The 23,446-nt window shown below is 36.7% G+C and overlaps 1 protein-coding gene across 5 annotated transcripts in view; it reads left to right on the top strand.

Annotated features, from left to right (window-relative positions):
• Positions 1 to 23,446, top strand: part of Nrg3 (neuregulin 3) — a 1,097,250-nt gene that overhangs the window by 1,044,671 nt on the left and 29,133 nt on the right. For all 5 annotated transcript variants that reach the window (XM_021181241.2, XM_021181244.2, XM_029468885.1 and 2 more), the window contains exons 5-6: positions 14,841 to 14,943; positions 22,729 to 22,855. In XM_021181241.2, the coding sequence (XP_021036900.1) occupies positions 14,841 to 14,943; positions 22,729 to 22,855 (230 nt within the window). The remainder of the gene's footprint in view (positions 1 to 14,840; positions 14,944 to 22,728; positions 22,856 to 23,446) is intronic.

Raw genomic sequence — 23,446 nt, 5'->3', positions numbered from 1 at the left:
CTTAGCCATTCTGACTGGTGTGAGGTGGAATCATAGGGTTGTTTTGATTTGCATTTCCCTGATGATTGAGGATGTTGAACCTTTTTTCAGGTGCTTCTCAGCCATTCGGTATTCCTCAGGTGAGAATTCTTTGTTCAGCTCTGAATTAGGAAAGGAAAGACCTTTGCTCAAACTTCCTGTATCTATACCCATATTCATACCTATGAAATAGGTACTTTATTTCATTACCTTTATCTGACATTTGTTTTATTTGTGCTTCTACATGGTCCTTGGTGTATTAATATTCATCTAAAGTTTAGATACTGCAAGCTTGTAAGACTACATCATATCACCTTATGACAAAATGCTACACACTCATTGCAAATGATGCAGTGGACCTAAGAGAGCTAACACTTCCACATTTGCATAATTTTAATGTTATTATACATTTGTAAAAGTATGCTAACAGGAGGAAAATAGATGTTTCATAGTAGCAAGCAACAATATGATTAAATCTAAGTAGCATAATAATGAAAAATTCCTTTATCATAAGAATAATACATGATTAGGACTCCATGTATATAAAGTTCTAAAGCACATACAGTTAATGCTTGGTGCTTTAATTCATGTTATTGGGTATGTATAGAGACAAGGTACTCATTATTCTAGAAGAGGTCCACTATCTTCTGGGAATCTGGTGACATTTTTTCTCTTCAGATACGTGTCAGTTAAAATTTATATATATTTGCCCCCATACTATAAATTAATTATGTATTTTAGAATTGTACACTTTAATATAAGGTTTACTCTAAATGACATTTTGATTATTTGAAGAAAAAATCAAAGAGAAACTAGTCTCCTTATGAAAGTGGTTAGAAAGTTAAAGATCATTCTTAGGTCAAATCAGTGATAGGTTCATGAACTAGCTAGGCTTTTGAGAAAATAGAAGCTGTAATCTGTAGAGGAGGCAAGTTGGTAAAACTGGACACAACTCAGACAGTGAAGTGATAGGGGTGACAAAATGTTGATGGGAGGGGTCAGCAGTCAAGAAATTCATTTCCAATTTTATTTAATGAACTCTTCAAAACCAATTGGAAATGAGCTTAGTTCTGCAATATCAGAACCAAAGCTGGTAAGAGAACAACATATTGGCTAGTTTACTGTTGATGTTGCTGAAAAGAGGTCAAATGTGTCCTGCACTTGAGCACAGCGCCCACTGTGAGCTTCTGTTTCCTTTATGGTTTAAAGATTTACGAGTTGTTTGCTTTGTGGAATTTCAGTGTTATATCCAAATCCAACTTTTACATTAAGTCTTCTTAGTCCTGTGGGACTGACACATTATGATAATGATGATGATGATGATGACATAGTAGGAAACATTGAGTCTTTATATTATGATAACAGGCAGAGGCTCAAGGCTTATGCTCAGTGAATGTTTCATACAAAGTACTCCATTTAATCTTTCAGAGATGAAGTGAAGGTGAGACAATCAAACTGAGCCACAGACAGGTTAAATAGAATTGCGTAAATTCCCATTAGTAACATATTGTAGACTTTTAGATAAACATATATATCCAAGTAGCATTATACAGACTAAGCAGGTTTACTTATATATGTGTGTCTCTGTGTGTGTGTATTTAATGCATATGAGTACGTGACAAGTACTTTAAAAAGACTATGTATTTTAAAGAGAATAAGGAAAGACATAAAGTTTGAAGAAAAAAACAGAAGATGAGAAATGTTAAAAGTATAGTCTCAAAACTTATAAGAAAAAATGCTATGTCTATGTAGCTAATGAATAATACCTAGTCTAGACACATGTTCTGAGGCATTTGATCTACACTTGATTCAGAAAAGCTGTTTATAGGATTTTGGGGATGCCAAAGCTGAGGGAGCTAACCTATAATCGTTGGTCCTAGTTTATAAGGATGTGCATGGGTGCTTGCAGTGGTGTCACCACTGACTGAAGCCAAAGACACAGAGATCTGTCACTCCATCCCACCAGGCTGCAGGAGATGATTGGTCATAAGGAAAACTAAAGGGATTTGATTTTAACTTTGGACCTAGATATTTCCCTATGAGGCAAGACAGAAATTAGAATCCCTACCTCCATCCAAATAGGTTGAATAATGTATTATTCTCATTAACATGTTGGCAGGATCTTCTCATTGACTAGAATGGGAACTTCTATCATGGCAAGTCACATGTCTTGCTCTGAGAATGTGGATGTGTGCTTGAACCTGAATGATCAGCCCACTGAGAACACCTTCAGAAAAAGTGGACTTCGTGGGCATTCAAACAGTGAAGTCCGATGACACCAAAAGATTTTTACTCAGCATTGAAAACTCACTGATAGCTTATTTTTAGAAAAAAAAAAAATCAGATCTGCTTTCTGTCTATAGTTTATTTGGGGAAAGAAATAATACTTGGAAAGCCATCAAATGTTAGAAATATCAAGGAAAATCCAGAGCATTTTTTTCATTCTGATTCTCAAATTATACTTTATACCATTCATTTATGTGTAGTCATCCAAAGCTGTTACTATCTGTGAAAGGAAGGAAAAGTTAAAGCTTATTATAACCCTGAAGGTTTATGTTGATCTGGGAAAGGGGAAGCAAAGAAAACTGTAGGTTAAGAACAAATGTGTTTATACATTTAAATTGCCAATTCTTTATACACATCACATTTAGTGAATGATGCTCATTTAATGACAATTTGTCTAGAAATAATAGAAAAATATATTTTAACATCAGCATTTTATTGTGACAGAATTAATTACACACATACATATATAGATGATAGATAGATAGATAGATAGATGATAGACAGAAGATAGGTAGACAGACAGATAAATGGATAGATGGGTAGATAAATGACACACACACATATACATATTAAAATGTGCTTTACAGCACAGAATGGGTCTCTGGAAGGGATATGGAAATCCATGCCAAAAATGTCTCACCTTTTATTAGCTCAGCAGTCAGAGTAGCCACTGGTAAATCACATCAGGTGGCCGAACCTGAAGCTACTCAGTTGACCCAAGACTTCTGAGTAACTATGCTATGCAGTACCCTTGCTATGGAGCTAGCCAATCTAGGAAGGAAAATTATACTTGTGTGGGGTTCGTGGAGACAGACTGATTCATTTTGGATACAAAATAAAAGTGGGTATGGGAAGAATTTTTAGCCATCATAGTGTTTATCATAAGTGTACCTGGCTTGCTAGGGCTGCTGTGACAAAATACACAAAATGATGACTTAAAGAAAAGAATTTTATCTTGCTGTTTTGTGACCTGACATCTAGTATGAATAGATAGCAAGCTTGGTTTCCTCTGAGGCTCTGAAGGGAAACTATGCTTCCTTTCTCCAAAGCCTTGGTCATCTTTGGTCCTCTTTGTCTTCTAGATAGGTCATCCTGAATTTCATTATTCAATGGTACATTCTCTTCTCTCCCCTCCCCATGTGTCTGTCTGTGTGTGTGTATGTGTGTTTGTACATATACACACACACACATACACACACGCATACAAGCTCACATCTCTCCAACTCTCCCCTTTTGAGAATGATACAGTAATGATGGATTAGGGTAGTGTCTCATGACCTTATCTCAACGTGATGATCTACATAGACATAATACCAGTCCATTTTGACTGTTGAAACAATATACTCAGACACAATTATTTGTTAACAAATCCTTACTCTTAACCATGAAGGAGGATGAAAAACCAAAGGTCAAGGTACCATTATATTGGAGAGCTGGGGAAAGTTTGCTCTCTGCTTCCTTAGATGGTGCCTTTTTCTTATGCTCTCAAGTATCTGAGGTGATGTGCTAGATAGATGGCTCAGTGGTTAAGAGTACTAACTGCTCTCCCAGAGGTCCTGAGTTCAATTCCCAGCAACCACATGGTGGCTTAGAACAATCTGTAGTGGGATCTGATGCACTCTTCTGGTGTATGTCTGCAGACAGCTGCAGTGTGCTCATATAAATAAAAATAAATAAATCTTGGAAAAAAACTGAGGCCACAAGGTTGTTCCTCTAACCTTGTTTGCTGAAGGACCTTGGTCTCTTCAGCAGATCAGAGCTTTAATAATCAGCTTCCTTCCAAAGGACTCAGCTTTTAATATTCTCTGCTAGGAGTTGGATCTCAGCATATGAATTTTAATTTAAGAGAAGGACATCAGTATTCAAGTCAGCGTATATCTTATTGAAATAATGTCCTTTTGCAGGTCTTGGGGCCTAGTGCCTCAGCATCTTTGTGTGAAACAGTTCCATAATAGTCTTTGCAATAAGATCAAAGATAATTATGAATGTTGACATTTTATTGTGAATTAATTAATCTTTTCAAAATATTTATAAAAGGCACCTTTCTGCTGATAATTTCCAACAGCAAAAGAATGAATTCTATAACAGGAAAGTTGGGAGGGGACATCCAGAAGGAAATAATTGACTTGGCTGTTAAGCCTTACAATACCTTCTAGATATCTCAGCCTCTCTGCACCTGGCTAGCTGTAGTGGTAGTCCTTGAACTATTCTGGATATATATATATATATATATATATATATATATATATATATATATTCGATGTTAGAATTGGCATTCTGTTCTTGTGGCAGTCTTCTTTTAGGTTCGTTGAGGGATTACTTTCATATATATATATGTACACTAATATATATATATATATATTAGTGTAAAGTAATAACACCTTCCAGTGTTAAGTATAAACTCAGTGAGGGCTTCTGTCATTGGCCTTCAGGATCTCTTTTTACTTTAAATGAATTTTAATGAAATGAATGAATTGAATTCATTAGACAATTTAATTCCATTCATTTTTAGTCATCAAATTAAAACATTCTAGTCTCAGTTTCTAAACATTCTGACCATTCTTTTTATTCTCTTGACTGAGTAGAATACATTTTGCAGCTCCCTTTAAACTCCTAACATTTTAATGTCTCTATCATTTGTTGATATTTAGGAACAATATTCAGAAGGCCACCTTTGTCCAGGAGTAATTAATGTTGAAATAAACCTATTTCAATTTTATCTTGTCACATTGAGGGCATGAAGTCATAGAGTCAGAGACCAACAGTCATGAAGAGCCTGACCTACACAGATTATGGATTTGATAGATTGAAGCAAGTGTTGGAATTAGACAGTGGTGAATGCTACTGCAGGCTCCATTCATAGTGTGGCTTCATTAGTAAATATTGTTGTATTATGAAGATTTTGCTTTTGTACGTAGACTCTTAACTGCATGGCCTCACCAAATGAGTATTTGGATAAGGAGCCCTGGTAGTATTGTTAGCTTGACTTTTAGAATAATAATCAAAGAAATCAAGCTTTCATTGTTACCTAGTTTCCACAGAGGGTCTGATTTGCATATGTTCAGAATACACTTGTCCAGATGGGGATACAATGGCTCCTGTATATGACTATATTGCTCTCTCTCTCTCTCTCTCTCTCTCTCTCTCTCTGGCAGAGGGTGGGGGGCATGTCTATATTTGTGAGCATGTTCATGTGCATGAGCTTTTTTAAAATAATTTTTCTCTTTTCCCCAGGATTCCTTATTTGTGTTATTTTCTTTTAATAGAACTATCACACAAAGAGAGCACATTTATTGTGAGCAGGAACACATCCTTAAAACATTTATGTCTAACAGCTTGGTACCATTTCTCTGAGCCTATTTACCTGTGTTTAAGTGTATACTCAACATCTCTATTTTGATATTCTATATATTCTTGAAACTGGTAAATTCTAAGCTAAATTTGTCTTTCCAGACTACTCTGAACATCCTCCGTGTTAGTATAGAGCATTGTCTTCTTATCTCTTAAGTATTTGACTGAAGATCTCTATTTGCTTTCTCCCATTGCTACTTGCTCCTGTGCCAACACCCATCACAAGTACCTGAGCTCATGATATGGCCTCCCATCTGGATTCTGTACCAACTTCACTCATTTCCCTCCAACTTTTTTCTATATTATAAAGAAAATATGAAGTGAATACCCCAGCATTCTCCTCAAATACCTCAGTCATTTCCTGTGGCGATAATGACACATTCACTGAGTATCATGTCCCTCTTGCCTCAGTGCAGCTCTGCTTACTCTGATTTATCTTAGGAACTGTGTATGTTTTGTTTCTTATAACTGAAAAATGCCTGCTATCCTATTACTTGTGTCTAAAACTGGCTTCTAAATTACATTTACATTTCACCCCTGCCATGTTGAGCTCTCTGAAACATAAGGTTCCTTATAATAAATACACCTCTGCTGCATGACATATCCACCTATAGCAAGCACTTCATATTCTCTTCAATGTTGGCTTAGTCCACAACAAATACGGTGGATTTCAAAGCCCACAATGAGGACTGATTTCTTCTTATCCTTTCATCCTTACCATCAAACATTATGTTTGCATAGTTGTGACACTACAGCGAAAAAAAAATCACATTTCTTACACAGAGGAGATATAGAAGAAATATGTAACTCAATACAGTCTGAATATTCCCTGTTTGGAGAAAAATTAGAGAATGCTTTGTTCTGAAAGCCATGTGATAAGAGAAAACAACCACTTCTGGTGCTGAAAGTTTCAATAGGACTCAGGCCATGTGAGAGTTAGAGTCATAATAAAAAGAAGGTCTTTACTGCATAACTTAAAGTTCCCCTTGTCCTGAGGACATTTAGAATATGGTCCCTTCTTTTAAAAATTGTTTTTATTTTGTGTATATGAGTGTTTGCCTCTACATAGGTATGTGCACAGCATGCAGTATATTTAGAGGCCATAAGAGGGCATCAGATATCTTGGACCTGGAGTTAACAGAGAATTCTTAGATACCATGTGGATGCTGGGAACGAAACCCTCATTCTCTGGAAATGAAACCAATTTTCTTAGTTGGTGAAGCTCCCCTATTCTGAAAGAGATTTATATATTTAGGTTTCACTTTACCCTATAAAATATTTTAAAGGAAAAGTATGTTTTGAAAGCTTCTAGAGTTTTAGCACTACGCTAATTGTATGTAAAACAAAACTATGAATAATCCTATTTGATTGGGGAAATCCTAAAGTTAAATAACATAGCATAATTATATTGATAAATGACAAAACTCAAAAAAATGAACTTGAACTTAAATATGCTTGGCTCTAAACACCACTTTGTTGACTACAGGAGTCTAATTTACAATGACTTAAAATTATTAATGATATATTTAAAAATACACATGGATGCTTTCCATTGTTGTTTATAAGATCGGATCTATTATGAAGCTAGCAACTATGTTTTCTAAGATGTATTTTACAGTGGACCACAGTTTTAGAAAAGTAATTAGAGTTTTTTAAATAGTGACAATGCATTAAATCCTTAGCCAAGTCTCTTTGACATAATTCCTACAATATACACAGGTAATACCACTATTCTCTGTTGGTTGAGATAAGGTCTGAGTCATGTGGTTGTGATAATCTATTAAGGCACCCAAAACCAACCTGAAATCCGAATTGCCTGGCTCCTAGGCCCTCCTTGCTTCCCATGTCTAACTTTCTATCAATCAAAGGCACCAAATAGGATCATCACTAGCCACATCTGGGTCTATCAATTTATTTTAAGCATTTAGTTGTTGAATTTCACTATCGATTTAAGCAAAGAATTGGTTTTTTGAACTTCCTAGGATACTTTTGACAAATATAAGTAGTAGGGAATGTGCATATATTGACATCACTCATGCTAGTGGGAACAACCTGATTTTTGCTATGTTTGTTTTAGTGGGTTTCATCATCCTTCATATTTAAACTTATTATTGGTAGTAGCAGTAAGGGGCCACTTGTCTTATCAAATTCATGCATGTGGTGCTGCAGTCATCTTACTACAATCTAGCAAGATGTAATGCTGTGGAATTTTTTGCTCCTAATATCAGTTGGAAGACTTAATGAATCTACAAATGTGGGTAGAAAAGATGACAAATTTTTACATGGCAAAATGCTCCCAACAAGATTTCTATGATATCTCTTTACTTGGAGCACTTTCAAATTTAAAATGTTCAACCCAACCTGTTAAACCATATAATAGTCCTTCTCCATTTACTGGGAAAACAAAATAACCTAAAATTTTTCTTAGGTGTACTTTAGATTTTCCAATATTCTAGCATGAACCAGAATTAAAATGTAAATGAAGCATAAGAAGGGTGGATGCTCGTGAAGCACTGGTTTGAAAGACACTTTCACAGGACAAAGAACTTGGAGGTATGCAATCAAATTTAAGGATAATCTATGGCAGACAGTCGGGGGGGGGTGAAGAAATGAAACAGCTTCTCTGCATGCAGATTTTGATACAGGTGCTGTGGGTTTGGTAATGCAGTTGGAAATTCTGGGATAGAAACATCTGAAAGCAGGGGATGATTTCACCTGCTCCTGGAATCATTTAAAGGCACTGGGGGAGCATCTTAGAAAATCCTGGTGTGAGAAAATTTGTATTCCTCAGCCAACCCACATGCTGCATTCTGACTATGTATTACCATCAGCTCCAAGCACAGCCAGGTCCAAAACGCCAAACAAACTGAACTTCAAGTCTGCACTTGTGAGATATGCTGGGTCCAGTAGATTTGACGCTGCTATCTGTTGGTAGATGATGCTGCAGTGATCTTTAATAGCAAGGGACAATTAATCTCATCGTGTTCTATGTGTAACTATATGCTGTGAAGAAGACTTTGGGAACACAGAGTAATAGTGAAGATGTCAGGTTCATGAGAAACAAATCCAACCCTTCATCCAGGGAATATCAACTGAAGAGTGGGTGGAGTCAGCGGTAGGTGTTCCTGATGGACAGAGACAATGCTCAGAGCTCAGAAAAATATATATGTGATGATCAGAGGTTGTGGACCTAAGTGCTCTTTCAGATAAGAGCCAATGCAATCACATATAACTTAAATCAGACTATTTGTGTAAAATACAAATGCACGTTCATTTCTTCATATAGGCAGCTAAGAAGGTCTGTTGTAGGAGCTGGGGATACACTGCCAATGAACAAATGAACAAATGAAAATTCAGTATATTGAACCAGAGGGGCTTACAGCAACAGTGCAACACTTCTGATATATTTATATTCAATTCGGAGCAACAAGAAAGAGATAATTAACAAGAAGAAAAACATACCCCAGAGAGAAGAGAGGAAGGTAGGGGGAAGCAGGAGATGGAGAGAGTAGGGAAGAGAGAGAGCAACAAGCATGATAATTCTATAAACCATCAGACATTCTAGGGGGAAAAAGATGTCACATCAACACTTATATTCATATTCAACGTTTGTGACATTACCTTTAGTCTAACAGAGGAGCCATACATGTTTAATAGTGATGACCATATGTTTGAATATAAACATAATGTCCATGTATATGTGTGACTCAAAAGAGTCTGGGTTTTATATGAAGAAAATTATTGTCTCAATATATTTTCTATTTTAAATTGTCCCCCTCAATTTAATATTTTAGAACTGAGATGATATGAACCTTTTCCAAAGTATTTAATATAATACAACATAGCATAATTATCTACCAATGAAATTTTCATTGAAATTGAGATAACATTGAAATTAAGATAATTAATGTATCTACAACTTAAAAGCTTTCTAATGTTGCACTGTAATCCCTTATCCGTTCGTTCTCCAGACAGTAGACATCTATTCCATGTGTCTGGCAACAACTTCCAGCTTCCACATTTTTGTATGACTGGATGTAGACAGCATAGATCTTTGTCAGGTATCTTATTCTGAGTAATTATTCTGACACCCATCTAGTTTATTTATTACTTCCCTAATTAATTTCTCTTCAGTGCTGAGTAATGTTACATTGTAGGAATATACACAATGTTTCCATTAATTTGTTTTTGGCTGTTTGGCGAAATTTTATTATGAATTACAAATAAAAGTATTTAATAGACATGCATAAAAAGTAAAACCACCTTTTCATTAAAGCTGGTTAAATGTCTAGGAATGGAATGACTCCATCATAAAGTAGATATATTGTTACCTATGTGGAGTTGTTTTTAAAGTGCTATGTCTATTAAAACTATGAGTATTCTAGAGAGCTCATTGAACTATATCCCTGCCATAGCATACTAAGCACTGACTTTTAGCTATCTTATTAGCAACCCCAGATACCTTATCATAGTTTATTTGAAATCCTCTATGTCTTTTGTATGCACAATCATTCCAAGTTCTCTTGAAAATTTATTCTCAGGATAGAATGTGGATACTTAATCATTCCAAGTTATCCTGAGAATCTATCCTCAGAATGGAATTTGGTCAAAATTGCCATCTCAAAATTGGTTGCTTATTAAATCATAAGAGTGGCTAATATTTTATGTTTAGGTCTCATGTTGAGTGTTTATTTTCTGAGACTGTGTTTTCCTATTCATTTTCATAATGGCACTTGTCATATTTAGGGTTTCCATTGCTGTGAAGAGACACCATGACTAGGGCTCCTTTTTTTATTATTGGATATTTTCTTAGTTTACATTTCAAATGTTATACCCTTTCTTGGTCACCCCCTCCTGGAAATCTACTACCCATCCTCCCTTCCCCTACTTCTATGAGGGTGTTCACCCACCCACCCACCCATTCCCACCTGCCTGCCCTCACATTCCCCTACAATGGGGCACTGAGCCTTCACAGGACCAAGGGACTCTTCTCGATTGATGCCTGACAAGGCCATCATCTGCTACATATGTGGCTAGAGCTGTGGGTCCTTCCATGTGTACTCTTTGGTTGATGGTTTAGCCCCTGGGAGATCTGGGGGACGTCTGGTTGGTTGATATTGTTGTTCTTCCTATAGGGTTGCAAATCCCTTCAGCTACTTCAGTCCTCTCTCTAACTCTTTCATTGGGGAACCAATGCTCAGTCCAATGGTTGGCTGTGAGCATCCACCTCTGTATTAGTCAGGCTCTGGCAGAGCCTCTCAGGAGACAGCTGTATCAGGCTCCTGTTAGCATGCACTTCTTGGAATCCACAACAGTGTCTATATTTGGTGACTGTATATGGGATTGATTCCCAGGTGGGGCAGTCTCTGATCCATACTTTGTCTCCTTATTTCGTCCTGTGAGTATATTGTTCCTACTTCCAAGAAGGACAGAAACATCCACACTTTGGTCTTCCTTCTTATTGAGCTTCATATGGTCTGTGAATTGTGTCTCAGATATTCCAATCTATTGGGCTAATATCCACTTAACAGTGAGTGCATACCATGTGTGTTCTTTTGTGATTGGGTTACCTCACTCGGGATGATATTTTCTAGTCCCATCCATTTGCCTAAGAATTTCATGAATTCATTGTTTTTAATAGCTGAGTACTACTCCATTGTGTAAATGTACCACATTTTCAGTATCTATTCCTCTGTTGAAGGACTGCTGAAGGAAACATTTAAAAAAGAACATACTTCATCCAACAAGGTTGTGCCTCCTAAGAGTTCCACTCCTTATTACCCAACCATTCAAACACAAGAATCTCTGAGGCCAAATCTATTCTGCATCTGTGAAGAAGAAACATTATAGTATGACTCAGTCTATAATCTTTATTTGCAAATATTTTAGTGTTTACATCTCTTATTCTTCAACTCTTTCAAATCTATAATATCATGGTCTTTTCAAATGTTTTCTTCTACTTTCATAGTTTGAAAATTTTGTATTTATATCTATTATTTTTATTTTTTACATTTGCATCTTTTAAAAGTTTATTTCTATGTAAAATGTGAAATTGTGGTCAATAGCTAATTTCTGGAACTTTGTGTCTCTAGCTGCATATGTAGCAGAAGATGGCCTAGTCAGCCATCATTGGGAAGAGAGGCCCCTTGGTCTAGCAAACTTTATATGCCCCAGTACAAGGGAATACCAGGGCCAAGAAGTGGGAGTAGTGGGGTAGGGGAGTTGGGCGGGGGAGGTGGGGTGGTTAGGGGACTTTTGGGATAGCGTTTGAAATGTAAATGAAGAAAATATCTAATAAAAATGTGGGAAAAAAGAAACATATTTCTAGACTCTCTTATATGTTACATTGTTTTTCTCTAGAATTAGGCATCCTTTGACTGCTATAGCTCTTCTTATGATAAAATCTCTGTTCTCTTGACTTTAGAAATAATGTTGTATGCACTCTTTATCTTTTATGTTTCCATCAAACATTTAAAATCAGCCTTTTAGTTTCTATGATAACAGCAAAATTTCTCTAAGGTGTTTAGTTTTTTTCAGATACTATCTCATTGTGTAGCCCAGTCTGGCTTCAAAATCAAGTTATTCTTTTCTCAGCCTCATGAGTGGTGGGAATACAGAAGTGTGTTTCCAAACCCAGCAGTTTTCTGTAGTATTGCACCCTGACACCCTGGGAAGTTGCATGGTCTAAGAATGTGTCTTCTTATCATAACATATATGTCTGTGTTTCTGTCCTTTCAACCCTTTCAGTCTGCCTTCAAACTTTTCAACAAGACCTGCATACATTTTTTCAAACTTATCTGTATAAATACCATGCTTTTATGTTGTTATAATGTCTTCTTTTCAAATTCAACTCATTTGATTCTATTAAGGATGCATTTAAGCAGTGCAATTTTTTCATAATTTGTGTACTACAAACATGGTAACTTCAGCTACAAGCTCTCCTACCTCCTTTGTAAATTTCAACAGCTTTCCTACACAGATAACCACAATGTCTGAAAAGGTAAATTTTCATCCATTGTCCCTAATAGAATGTGTTTGTTTCAGTGCCCAGTAGAAGTGATGCAAGCAGTCATTATTGGTCTCTTAAGGACAAAGATTTCAGGTCTTCATGATAGTACATAGTTTTCCATTACATGTGTATGTGTCCAGTAAAGCTGATCTTTGTCAGGGTGAGGAATTCCCTTCTAGCATGTCTATTTTAGTGTACTTACCCATATGTCTGAATAATCTATTCATTAGATTTTTCTTTATCCTGCTAAAATAGTCAATCATAGAGATATTTAGGGTTTACACTTGCATTTTCCATGACAACTCCACCTACTTATATCGTACTAAGGTTTGAATATGATACTATATATATACTGCTCTGGCTTTTTATTAAGAAAATGCCATCTGTATAATACTAAGTACTGATTTGAGTTTTGTATGAGTTTTGTATCGATATGCTGCTGTCCTAGTAGAGTAATTCAGAGGAATCCTGTTCCTCTAAGGTTCAATGATGAGAGGACTCCAATAAAAGAGGAGGAAGTATAAACCAATGAATTAGTCTTTGGTTAAAGTAGAGTATTTCTTCAATGAATACTTAATGAATAATTCCCTAACATGAAAATTACCTAAAATTTCATTGCAATCAACCTTATCTATTAGGAGATCCAAGTTGGACAATACAACCATTCTGCCATATGCATGTGATCCATGTACTGAACATTCTTCCATTCAGAAAGTGTTTGCTAGACCCAAAGCATCACTGAGAACGTTTAAAACCCAAAAGCTCTGTGCTCACTAAGATGTGCTGCTTAGTACCTCACCTGAAGCAAGTGAGAATGGCCTGTCCTCTAGAGGCTTTCAAGGTCACTGAGAGACACACAGGAGTTGAAGAACCCCTACATAAATTAGTGAGGAGGTATGGAGGAATGGAGGATGAAAAGATACAGAAGAAGGATGAAAATGAATAAGAACAAATATGCTGATCTTGGCTGTTACTTTGGAATGTTCTTCTAGCTTTTCTACACAGGCTTCTCTTAGGACTTGCAAAATATCTGAGAGTCAGGGATGTGTCAGTTATCAGATGTTTGAGGATTGTTGAGGTAGATGATCCACCTGGGTGTATGAACTACGGAGTAGATGATATTGTAAGGACTTGATACCCATCTAAGAAACCTGGTTTTCAGCCTTCAACACTTAAAAAGTATCTTTCCCATAGCATAATTGTCTAGGCATGCTATGAGATGCTTCAAGTGTTGTGAAGGTTGTCAGTTTCTTGAATTTGCATGTGGATATGTTGTTAAATGGATGAATGTGATAATAAATGGAAACACTTAAAGAGAGTATTTGCAAGTGTGTCTCAGTGATTGTAACCATGTCCTATGGTGTACATGCTGTTTAAAGAGAGAAATGAAAGCAAAAAGAATGGAAATTTACAAAGAGAAAGTTCTAGGATCTTTGGAACCAACACCCTTGATAAGGCACAATAACAGTTTTAAGAAGCTTTTTTTAAAAAAAAATAAAAATAAAAATAAAAACTAAAAAAAGAAGTTGAGTGTAAATAGTAGTAATGGAAAATGTTTCTCAATTGCTGTGTTTTATGGTGACAAAAGACAAGGTAACACATTGCTATAGAGAATGGTGTCTACTGGGTCACCAACAAAGAGATGGCTACAGATGTGGCAAACATGATTTTATATAAATACTTCAATATTAGAGTAATAGAAAGATAAATAATGACAGAACTCAAAACCAGAATGAGATAACACATAAATATGAGCATCACAGAATGTAAACTCAAAGTTTTTGTTGGCACCAGTCTCTGAAGATGGACACTTACCTTCTAGCTGAACAAATAGTGCCCTACTGTAGTTACTAAAACATATGCTAATATATTTTTCAGAACTCCTAGAATTCACAATATTTACCAAGTTGTTACATGTATGAGAGTGAGAGAGTACTTATACATCTGAACAGATATTAAAAGGAGCAAATTAAAAGTAATAGTTATGGTACAGATTTCCACAAAGAAGCTGGATCATAATATCTTCCTCATGTTTTTCTCTTATTCATGACAGGAATAACAACAACCAAAAATATTGGCTTTGAAAGACTCCTACTAGTTCAGAAGTAAAGAGATGGAGATTGCTGCCTCTGTGCCCCACTAGCATCCATTCTAATCCTGTTTTTCAAATTCACAGAGAGTGAAGACGTTTATCAAAGGCAGGTGCTGTCAATTTCATGTATCATCTTTGGAATTGTCATCGTGGGCATGTTCTGTGCAGCATTCTACTTCAAAAGCAAGTAAGACCATTTCTCTGGTGACTAAAGGTTCATTCTTAAAGAAAGAGCTTTTTCTTTGTTAATTTAATTTCAGCTCCAAACAGATGGATTTTTTGCACATGGGTCGAACAACAAGCTGAACAGAACTAGAGCTTTCTATGGACTACAGTGCCTATATACAGGCATGGAGAGGGGGTCCTCAGATATACAGGCATGGAGAGGGGGTCCTCAGATTTGTGGGGAAATCTCAGATACACACAGTGATTGTTTGCACAACTTGATCACCTGTCTGTATTAAATGCTCAATGGCTGACACTAAAGGACTAACTTCTCGGTTGGAACTGGGGTGAGGGAAAGGTATCCTCTGCTGTGAACTTAAATGTTATCTACTATTGTCATCAGAAAAATACTTTCCAGAAAAAAAAACTACACAAAAGTCTCAGTTTACTTTCAAATAGCTTTTGCCTTGTATTCATAAAATTTAAGCCACATTACGGAAAGACTACACACACACACACACATACACACACACACACACACACACACAAGTGCATTGGTTCAGTTTGGGATACAGAATTTGAATATGCTGTGAATTTCATTTGCCAAGAAACTATCTGCAGGTGAAGGAACTTACAATGATTCATAAAGTAGAATTAAATGTATATTCTATATATGGAAATGTATTAATAATGCAAGACTTAAATAAAAGACCATCTTTGGAATTATTTATGGAAATGATGTCAGGTGCAATTAAAATAGCAATTGGAAGTCGAAGTGTTAGTCTTTTGAGTTCTTGAGTCTTGGAGACATTGGCTTCAGTGTCACACCTGTGACCTGCATGAAATCATAGATATCATGCAATTGCTTTTCTTTGGACCCCTGCTTTTTTGTCCATTTTCTCTTCCAAAAATGGATCACTTTTCAGATATAGTTTATAACACCTGTCTGTAAGACATATGCCAATTTTTAAAGGGAGCTACACTTATGACTTTAAAACATATTGGGAAATGACTACAGGATTAGTAACTATTATTTCAACAAACTTTCATAAATGCTTTTAAAATTTAAGAAAGACTATAATAATAGTACATAGGTTTCCCATGCATTCTATACCTAGTGCTCCTGTTGTTAGAGTCTTGTATTAGCATCGTATTCTTGTCACAATAATGCCCAATAATTGTACCATTTCTTAATGTCTGTAGATTCAGCCTTCCTTAGTTTTTGACATAATGTATTTATTTCTTTCTCTCTCTGTCTCTCTGTCTCTGTCTCCTCATAACCCCGCCTCTTTCTTTTTTCCTAACTTGTAGCGCTTTTCCAGAATGCCACATGACATTTTCTGCCACATTTCTGTAACTATTGCCTATGACTGTGGTTAGTGGTGATTTTCAAACAATTAGAGGCACAGTGGGATTTTCAGTGATTTACTCTCAGCCCTTGCAACACCCCAAGTTGTGTTGTTAATGCATTAGTCAACTTCTGTTTCCCTAACAAAGAGGCTACAATATTGAAATTTCAAACACTTTTTGGGTTTAATTTTGTTTATGTCCATTCTGGAATGATTCAATCCATTGCTTCTTTTGACAGGGTGTGGCAGCTTATCATCGTGCGGTGTAGAACAGGCTATTTGTCTTTTGGCAGAATATGAAGAAAATAGGAAGGGGGTGGTGTCTCACCATCCCTTCAAGGGGATGTCTTCAATCACTTAAAGACCTTCTAATAGGACCACATATTAAGGTTTCCATCCATCTCTCTGAGTACCTACCTGGACTAAGCCAACACACAGGCCTTTAGAAGTCATTTACTAAATAATACAGGAACTTACTTTAAAATATTAAGTTGGGAAGGAGACAGAGTAGAAAATCACAAATATAGTGCTGTGTCTCCCATGTGTTCCAGTTTACATCCACACTACAAACTACAGTACCAAATTGGCTTATATAGACTACCAACTGAATGGCAAATCTACCTATATGAGTTGAGATTCCCTGCTCTGGTGGAGCTCCAGTGAGACCATGTGGTGGTAATGCCTGGCATATTACACTAGCCCCAGATGTATTTGGATCTCCTAGTAGCCTTCAATTCATATTACTAGGAATATTTCCTTTCTGTTCTTTATTATGCAAAATGTGAACTTAAAAATAACTTATAAACTTAGGATGAGGGGTAAATGAGATGATGCTGTAAAGGATTTGGTTGTTATTTAAAACTGAAACACCTCAGGGTGGCTTGAGTTGGTAATGCTCATGGCTTTCCACTCTGGACCTTGGAGTCTGGATATCTACCAAATTAAAAGTAACACTGGAGCACACAAAGGGTAACCTCATCCAAGTTGGCATTAGAAGTGTGTGTTTTCAACATTTGTGTATGAGAAAGGTTTTGAGTATTTATATTATATTTACAAAGCAATATGTAAATTACTATGAAGATGAAACTAATCACTTATTCTTAGAGTACAATTTGCAGTTGTAACACATTTAAGCAAAAGATTGATTATAAACATCTTACCAAAGGGGAAAAAAAATAAGAACAGAATGTCTGACATCAGCACCATCAGGTCTCCCTGGTCAGCAAGGGAGCTTTGTGACCAACATCTATTGCTGAGGCATGTGTTGGAGTCAGTGTTTAATGGAAACACTGTTAGGTGCCAGATTCCTCATGCTTCTTAGAGAACCAAGATGATGTAGAAGCACACACCGAGAAATTGTCTACTACCTGCTGTAGTTGAAGAGCTATTGGAAATACATGGCTGCTGGGGAAAAAAAGAGTCAGTTTTTTTTTTTTTTAAGAATTCTCATCCTCAAAGGCTACCTGTACTCCAGTCAATGATCCTAGCCCATGCACAAGCAGGAAACACTAAGTTGACTTGGGTTTCAAAATAAAGAGCAAACTGAGATGGAAACAGAAAAATGGTAGGATATGGGAGATGAGGAATCTTTGGGAGTATGAGAGTATGGATATGGATTTGATCAAAGCATATTAGAGAATGTAATAATACATAATGCAAAAGTAAAGTGGGGAGTAGAATAAATGATAAAATAAAAGAGCTATAAAATTACAATAATAAAAAATCAAAGGCCATTCCAACTGGAATCATATTTCTCATCATCTGAAGTTCATTGTCCTTATGTTCCTGAGTCTTATGTAACAACATCACATGCTAAATCTCTACTACCAAAATGAATATCCATGATTATAATGCCTAGATCTACATGATTCTCTTAGAGATTCATGGATTCCTACTTCCCTTTCTCAAATATTAAAGATGAAATAATGGGCTTACTCTTAATTTTCAAGCAGAATATATAAATGAAGTATCTTATTTTGAAGCCCCATTTCTAACATGATCTTAAGAGACTTTTCATTGCTCTGCAAATAAGTTCACTGGAGCATCCATTTGGTGTACTAAGATATAACCTCTGGCTATAGAGAACTGGGACTTTGCCAAAAGCTTCATGCTGACAGTCATTTATATTTTCTATAACAACTCTGATATTGCTGCTCCAGTCTTTTTAAAATTTATTTCCTTTATATCCTGATTGCAGCTTCCCCTTCCTCCTTTCTTTCCAATCCTACCTTCCTTCCCCATATCTACCCTACCTCCCCTCCTCTTCACAAAAGGGAAGGCCCCTCCACCATGGATATCAAGCATCCATGGCATATCAAGTTTCAGTAAGACTAGGCACATCTTCTATTGAAATCATATAAAGCAGCCCTGTTAGGTGAAATTGTCCAAAAACAGGCAACAGAGTCAGAGACAGCCCCTGCTTCTCCTTTAGGAGTCTCACATGGAGCCCCAGCTTCACAACTGCCACATATGAGCTGCTCAAGTCTTTTTTCTCTGTCTTGCTACACTTAGCACCACATGACCTCATCACATGGTATCTTGTCAACTGTTAAAGCTCTAGTTGGTGGCATAAACCTGTGGAAGTAGAGCCTAAAAGTGAGGTGGACTAAAGTCTTCTGCAACAGTCAACTTTATTCAGGGATCAGACAATTTATATTTCAAAGGTGTTCTGGGGGTTAAGCAAGGTAGAATGAGCAGAGGTCACATAAGTTTAGGCTATGGACAGTCATGAGGACAACCAGTGCTTGAATGCATCATCTGGGTAGTAATAGCAGATGGTGGATAATATGAAGTAAACCCATTTGTATTTACTACATCTGGAGGGAACATGGGTGCACAGTTCAAGAACAAACCATGTTGTGGAGAAACAGAGGTCACAAATCTGGGATGTTATTTTGTAGGAGTTTTCCAGCAAGATCTTAGAATTCTCCTCACATGACTTCTTTCATGGATTATGTTCTGACATGCAACCTCACATATAATGTTGCAGTATGGCTGAAACAAAAATGAAGGTAGATAACCTGAGGTAGCAGAAATGAAGATATTTTAGTCAGAGAATATTCTGGTGGGGATAACTGAATTCTCCAGCAATGCCAAAGAACAATAGGAAAGGATTTCTAATCATCCCCAATGAGCCCGCATGGTCCAATTTACAGACTGCATGATGATTCATTAAAGCCGCTAGCTTTTGCTTCCTTGGTTTCATTGGAAACTCAATTCTTAAAGGAGTTTCTCTTTGCTTTTAGCCTACAGAAGGAAGAAGGATGAGGTTGCCTGTATTACTCCTTAGTGAACTAAAAAATCAATCATATGGCTCAACTCTAAAATTAGATTCATGGACAGTTGAGAATATGAGTATAGGTAGAATCAGGAATGAGTTATTGAAATTGGAAAAACAGTGGAAAACATGAAACATAGGAACTGGAATTGCCAGTAAATACACACACACACACACACACACACACACACACTGTCGATAACATCCTGATTGTTCCTGTAGTTTGTGCAAAATATTCTGGGCTCACGTGGATGTTCTGATGTACAACTGTTAACTTCTGCATCAGCAGAGGTCTTTGTCTCCAAGTTGTCAGCATATAATGCTAAAAAATGCTTTCAAGCAACCTGCTTTGAGATAGCACATCTGCAATAATAGTAGATAATGTGATACTCTGAAGATAGGACCAAAGGTCTATATTGGGTTCAGAACCAAGCCAGCTTCAAAATGCCTTGTGGGGCTTGTTGCTACCTTTAGTGAACCCTCCAGTTTCTCCCACTCCACAATCCCCATTTCTTCACTTACCAAAGTGGTGAAACTACACACAACCAATATATTTCCTGAATACTATCCCCATGCCACAGTCTGCTTCCTCAGACACTCAGCCTGTGACATTAGACATGATAGATGCCAACTGAATTGTGATACTACAGTTCTACTATGCACAACCCCTCTTAAGGCATTGGGCCAGAGACATCTATGATATGGTATCTCTACCATGCTAAGCCTGGGTCATGATCTTACTGAACTGGGAACATTCTAGGCTGCATGCCTAGACCTTGTATGTAGTGACTGTTTTCAGATGAGGGAATCTAACAGTCAGATGTTTGTCATTTTCTCTGTTTCCATTTGCTAAGGGGAGGAAGAAAGAAAGAAAAATAAATAAATAAGTAAATAGATAGATAGATAAATAGACAAAGAAACCAGAATAATCCTTGTAATTGTGAAAGAAGAAAACCAGGAAAGAGTGGGATGGTAAAAAGCCAAAGCATATTCCAAATGAAAGCTCATTTATTCTGAAATATTACTGAGTCAGGACTTGCATGATAAAGGTATAATAGAGGAATTATAAAAACAGATTCAAGAAATACATTCAGATTTTTGTATGAGTAATAATTCCATAAAAGCATACTTTTCTAGTATCTGAATTATGTGATTACAGAAACGATAGTGTTCCTACTATCTTTATCCCAGAAATGTAACTGAGTATTTGTTTTGTGCTAAACCTTCTTATATTGCTTTGTGATGGTTCACTTGACTTCTCATCTCCCAATATCCACTTTGCTTCTCAAAAGAATTCCTTTCCCCTTTAGGTGGATGCTGCGTGCTCCTTAAATATTTATGAGATAAATTCATTTTTATCAACAGACTATAGATTTGTTGTTAAGAAGTTGATAGAATATTTTAAGTGGATTAAAGCAGTTGAGAGGGTTAGACCTAAAAATACCCCCCTCCCCAAATAATTGAAAAGATAAAAGAAGTATTTAAGCAGACAGTCACTTCACACTGGGGTTTAAATTCAAAGATGCTCATTACCTCTGAATCCTTTAGAAAGTACCAGTGTTGTGTGAGAGAGGCAATTAGCACAATCTTTTATCTTTGGAACAATGTTCTCATTCTTCTGTAGCCCCTTTCCACTGCACTGAGCATACTGGGTAACAAGAAGGAAAAGGGAGGAATATATTGCTTGTAACAGCTTTGGTATCCATGGGAGAAAGCTCTTATGAAAAGTGAAAAGAAAAGGGCTCAGGGAAGTTTAGGTAACTATGAGAATAATGAAATGGGCTGAGGGAAGAGCTAGGTCATGTCAGCTTCTCCTATAACAAAGACCATGCTTTGAGTGCTACCTGCCTGGGAAGCTTGTCCTGTGACAGACTATTTGCCATTGGGTCTCTACAGGGATGAGACCTGCAGAAGAAAACTTAAGAAAATGATTCTGCAGTAATATTTGAGTCTAGGGATGATAGATAATTGATGTGTGATACTCAGGAAAAATGAAACTAAATAGACAGTAGTTTGGTCCACTATCACAATTAGGTTTTTAATGCTGTGAACAGATATCATGACCGAGGCACTTAACATCATTTAATTGTGGCAGGCTTACAGGTTCTGAAATTCAGTCCAGTATCATCAAGGAAGGAGCATGGCAGCATTCAGGCAAGCACGGTGTAGGAGGAACTGAGAGGTCTACATCTTCATCTGCAGGCCTTCAAGAGAAGACTGGCCTCCAGGCAGCTAGAACTAGGGTATTAAAGCCCATGCCCACAATGATACACCTATTCCAACAAGGCCATACCCCCTAATAGTGTTACTCCCTAGCCCAAACACAAACAAACCATCACATTCCACTTCCTGGTCCCCATAGACTTCTTCAAACATATGAATCTATCGAGTTATACCTAAACATACCATAATGCAAAATACGTTTAGTATCCCTGGCCCAAGCATATATAACCCATCGCATCCATCTTTTTCATATAGGTATTGAATGGTATAAACAATAATCAATATATGCAGATACTTTCCACAGGAGTTCAAAATCCTAGAGCAATTTCAACTTCTCCTTTAGAAGTTCAAGAACCTCATATGACTGATTGGACAGTTCTGAATGATGGTTCTGAGTAGAGTATGAAGCAAGACTGAGTGGATTGAAACCCTTATTTTCTAAATATCCTTTAATAAATGATTTCATTGCTTTGTGCCTGGATATTCTCCTCTATTTAGTGGGTATAGATTCCCTCATTACAAAGGTTTATTGTGGAAATAAATAAAACAATGAGTGTATTGAACTTTAAAACAATATGTTGTAATTTACTGTGTAAGCATTAGCCCATTAAAGGTTAACTCTGTTAAAGAATGGATATACAGTTCAGTGGTAGAGGATGTAACTAGCATGCATGAGATTCTAGATTTGACCTTCAGCAGGATACCATAAAAGAAAAAGTTAACTTCTTTATTGTTTAGTCTCTTGGTACCACCATCACTGCCACTAACATCAACAAGCTCTTCTAACATTAATAAATGTGTAAATTACATACATTGGAACTATATAAATATTAGCATATTGATAATATGCTAGCCAAGACCTAGCTTCAAACTTTGTGGAATCAAATATGGATATTTTTTAAAGGTCTTCAAAATATATATTATAATATAGCTAATATTTATCCACATATTCATGCAGGAAACAAGCTAAACAAATTCAGGAGCACCTGAAGGAGTCACAGAATGGAAAGAACTACAGCCTCAAGGCATCCAGCACAATGTCAAAATCTGAGAGCTTGATGAAGAGCCATGTCCATCTACAAAATGTAAGCTGCATGTCTACACATTCCTTTTGCTGCTTAGAAGTTTTGGTTATAGAGTGTGTGTTAGTTAAGGTTCCATTGCTGTGAAGAGACACTATGACCATGACAACTACTATAAAAGAAAGCATGTAATAGGGGTTAACTTACAGTGTCAGAAGTTTAGTTCATTATTGCCATGGCAGGAGGCATGGCATTGTGCAGGCAGACATGGTGCTAAGAGTTTTATATCCAGATTGGCAGACACCAGGAAGTGGACACCATGCTGGCCATTACTTGAACATCTGAGACCTCAAAGCAAACCCACAATAGTGTGCTTCCTCCAACGACACCTCAACTACTCCAACAAGACCACACCTTCTAATAGTGTCACTATTAGGCCACTCCCTATGGTCTTATGGGGGGCCATTTTTATTCAAACCACCACAAAGGGAGTATGTAATCTGTAAGCAGAGTTGTATAATTTATTTGGCACTGTATCAATTTTTACTTAAATTGTCTTCCAGTTCTGTGAGTGTGTGTGTGTGTGTGTGTGTGGTGTCAATAACTGGTCACTGACAGGCACAAGAGTTTTGGTTGTTCTATAAGCTACTTTTG

The sequence above is a fragment of the Mus caroli genome, chromosome 14 (genome assembly GCF_900094665.2).
Source record: "Mus caroli chromosome 14, CAROLI_EIJ_v1.1, whole genome shotgun sequence".
Classification (NCBI taxonomy): Eukaryota; Metazoa; Chordata; class Mammalia; order Rodentia; family Muridae; genus Mus; species Mus caroli.
This window is presented reverse-complemented; position numbering and strand designations above follow the sequence as displayed.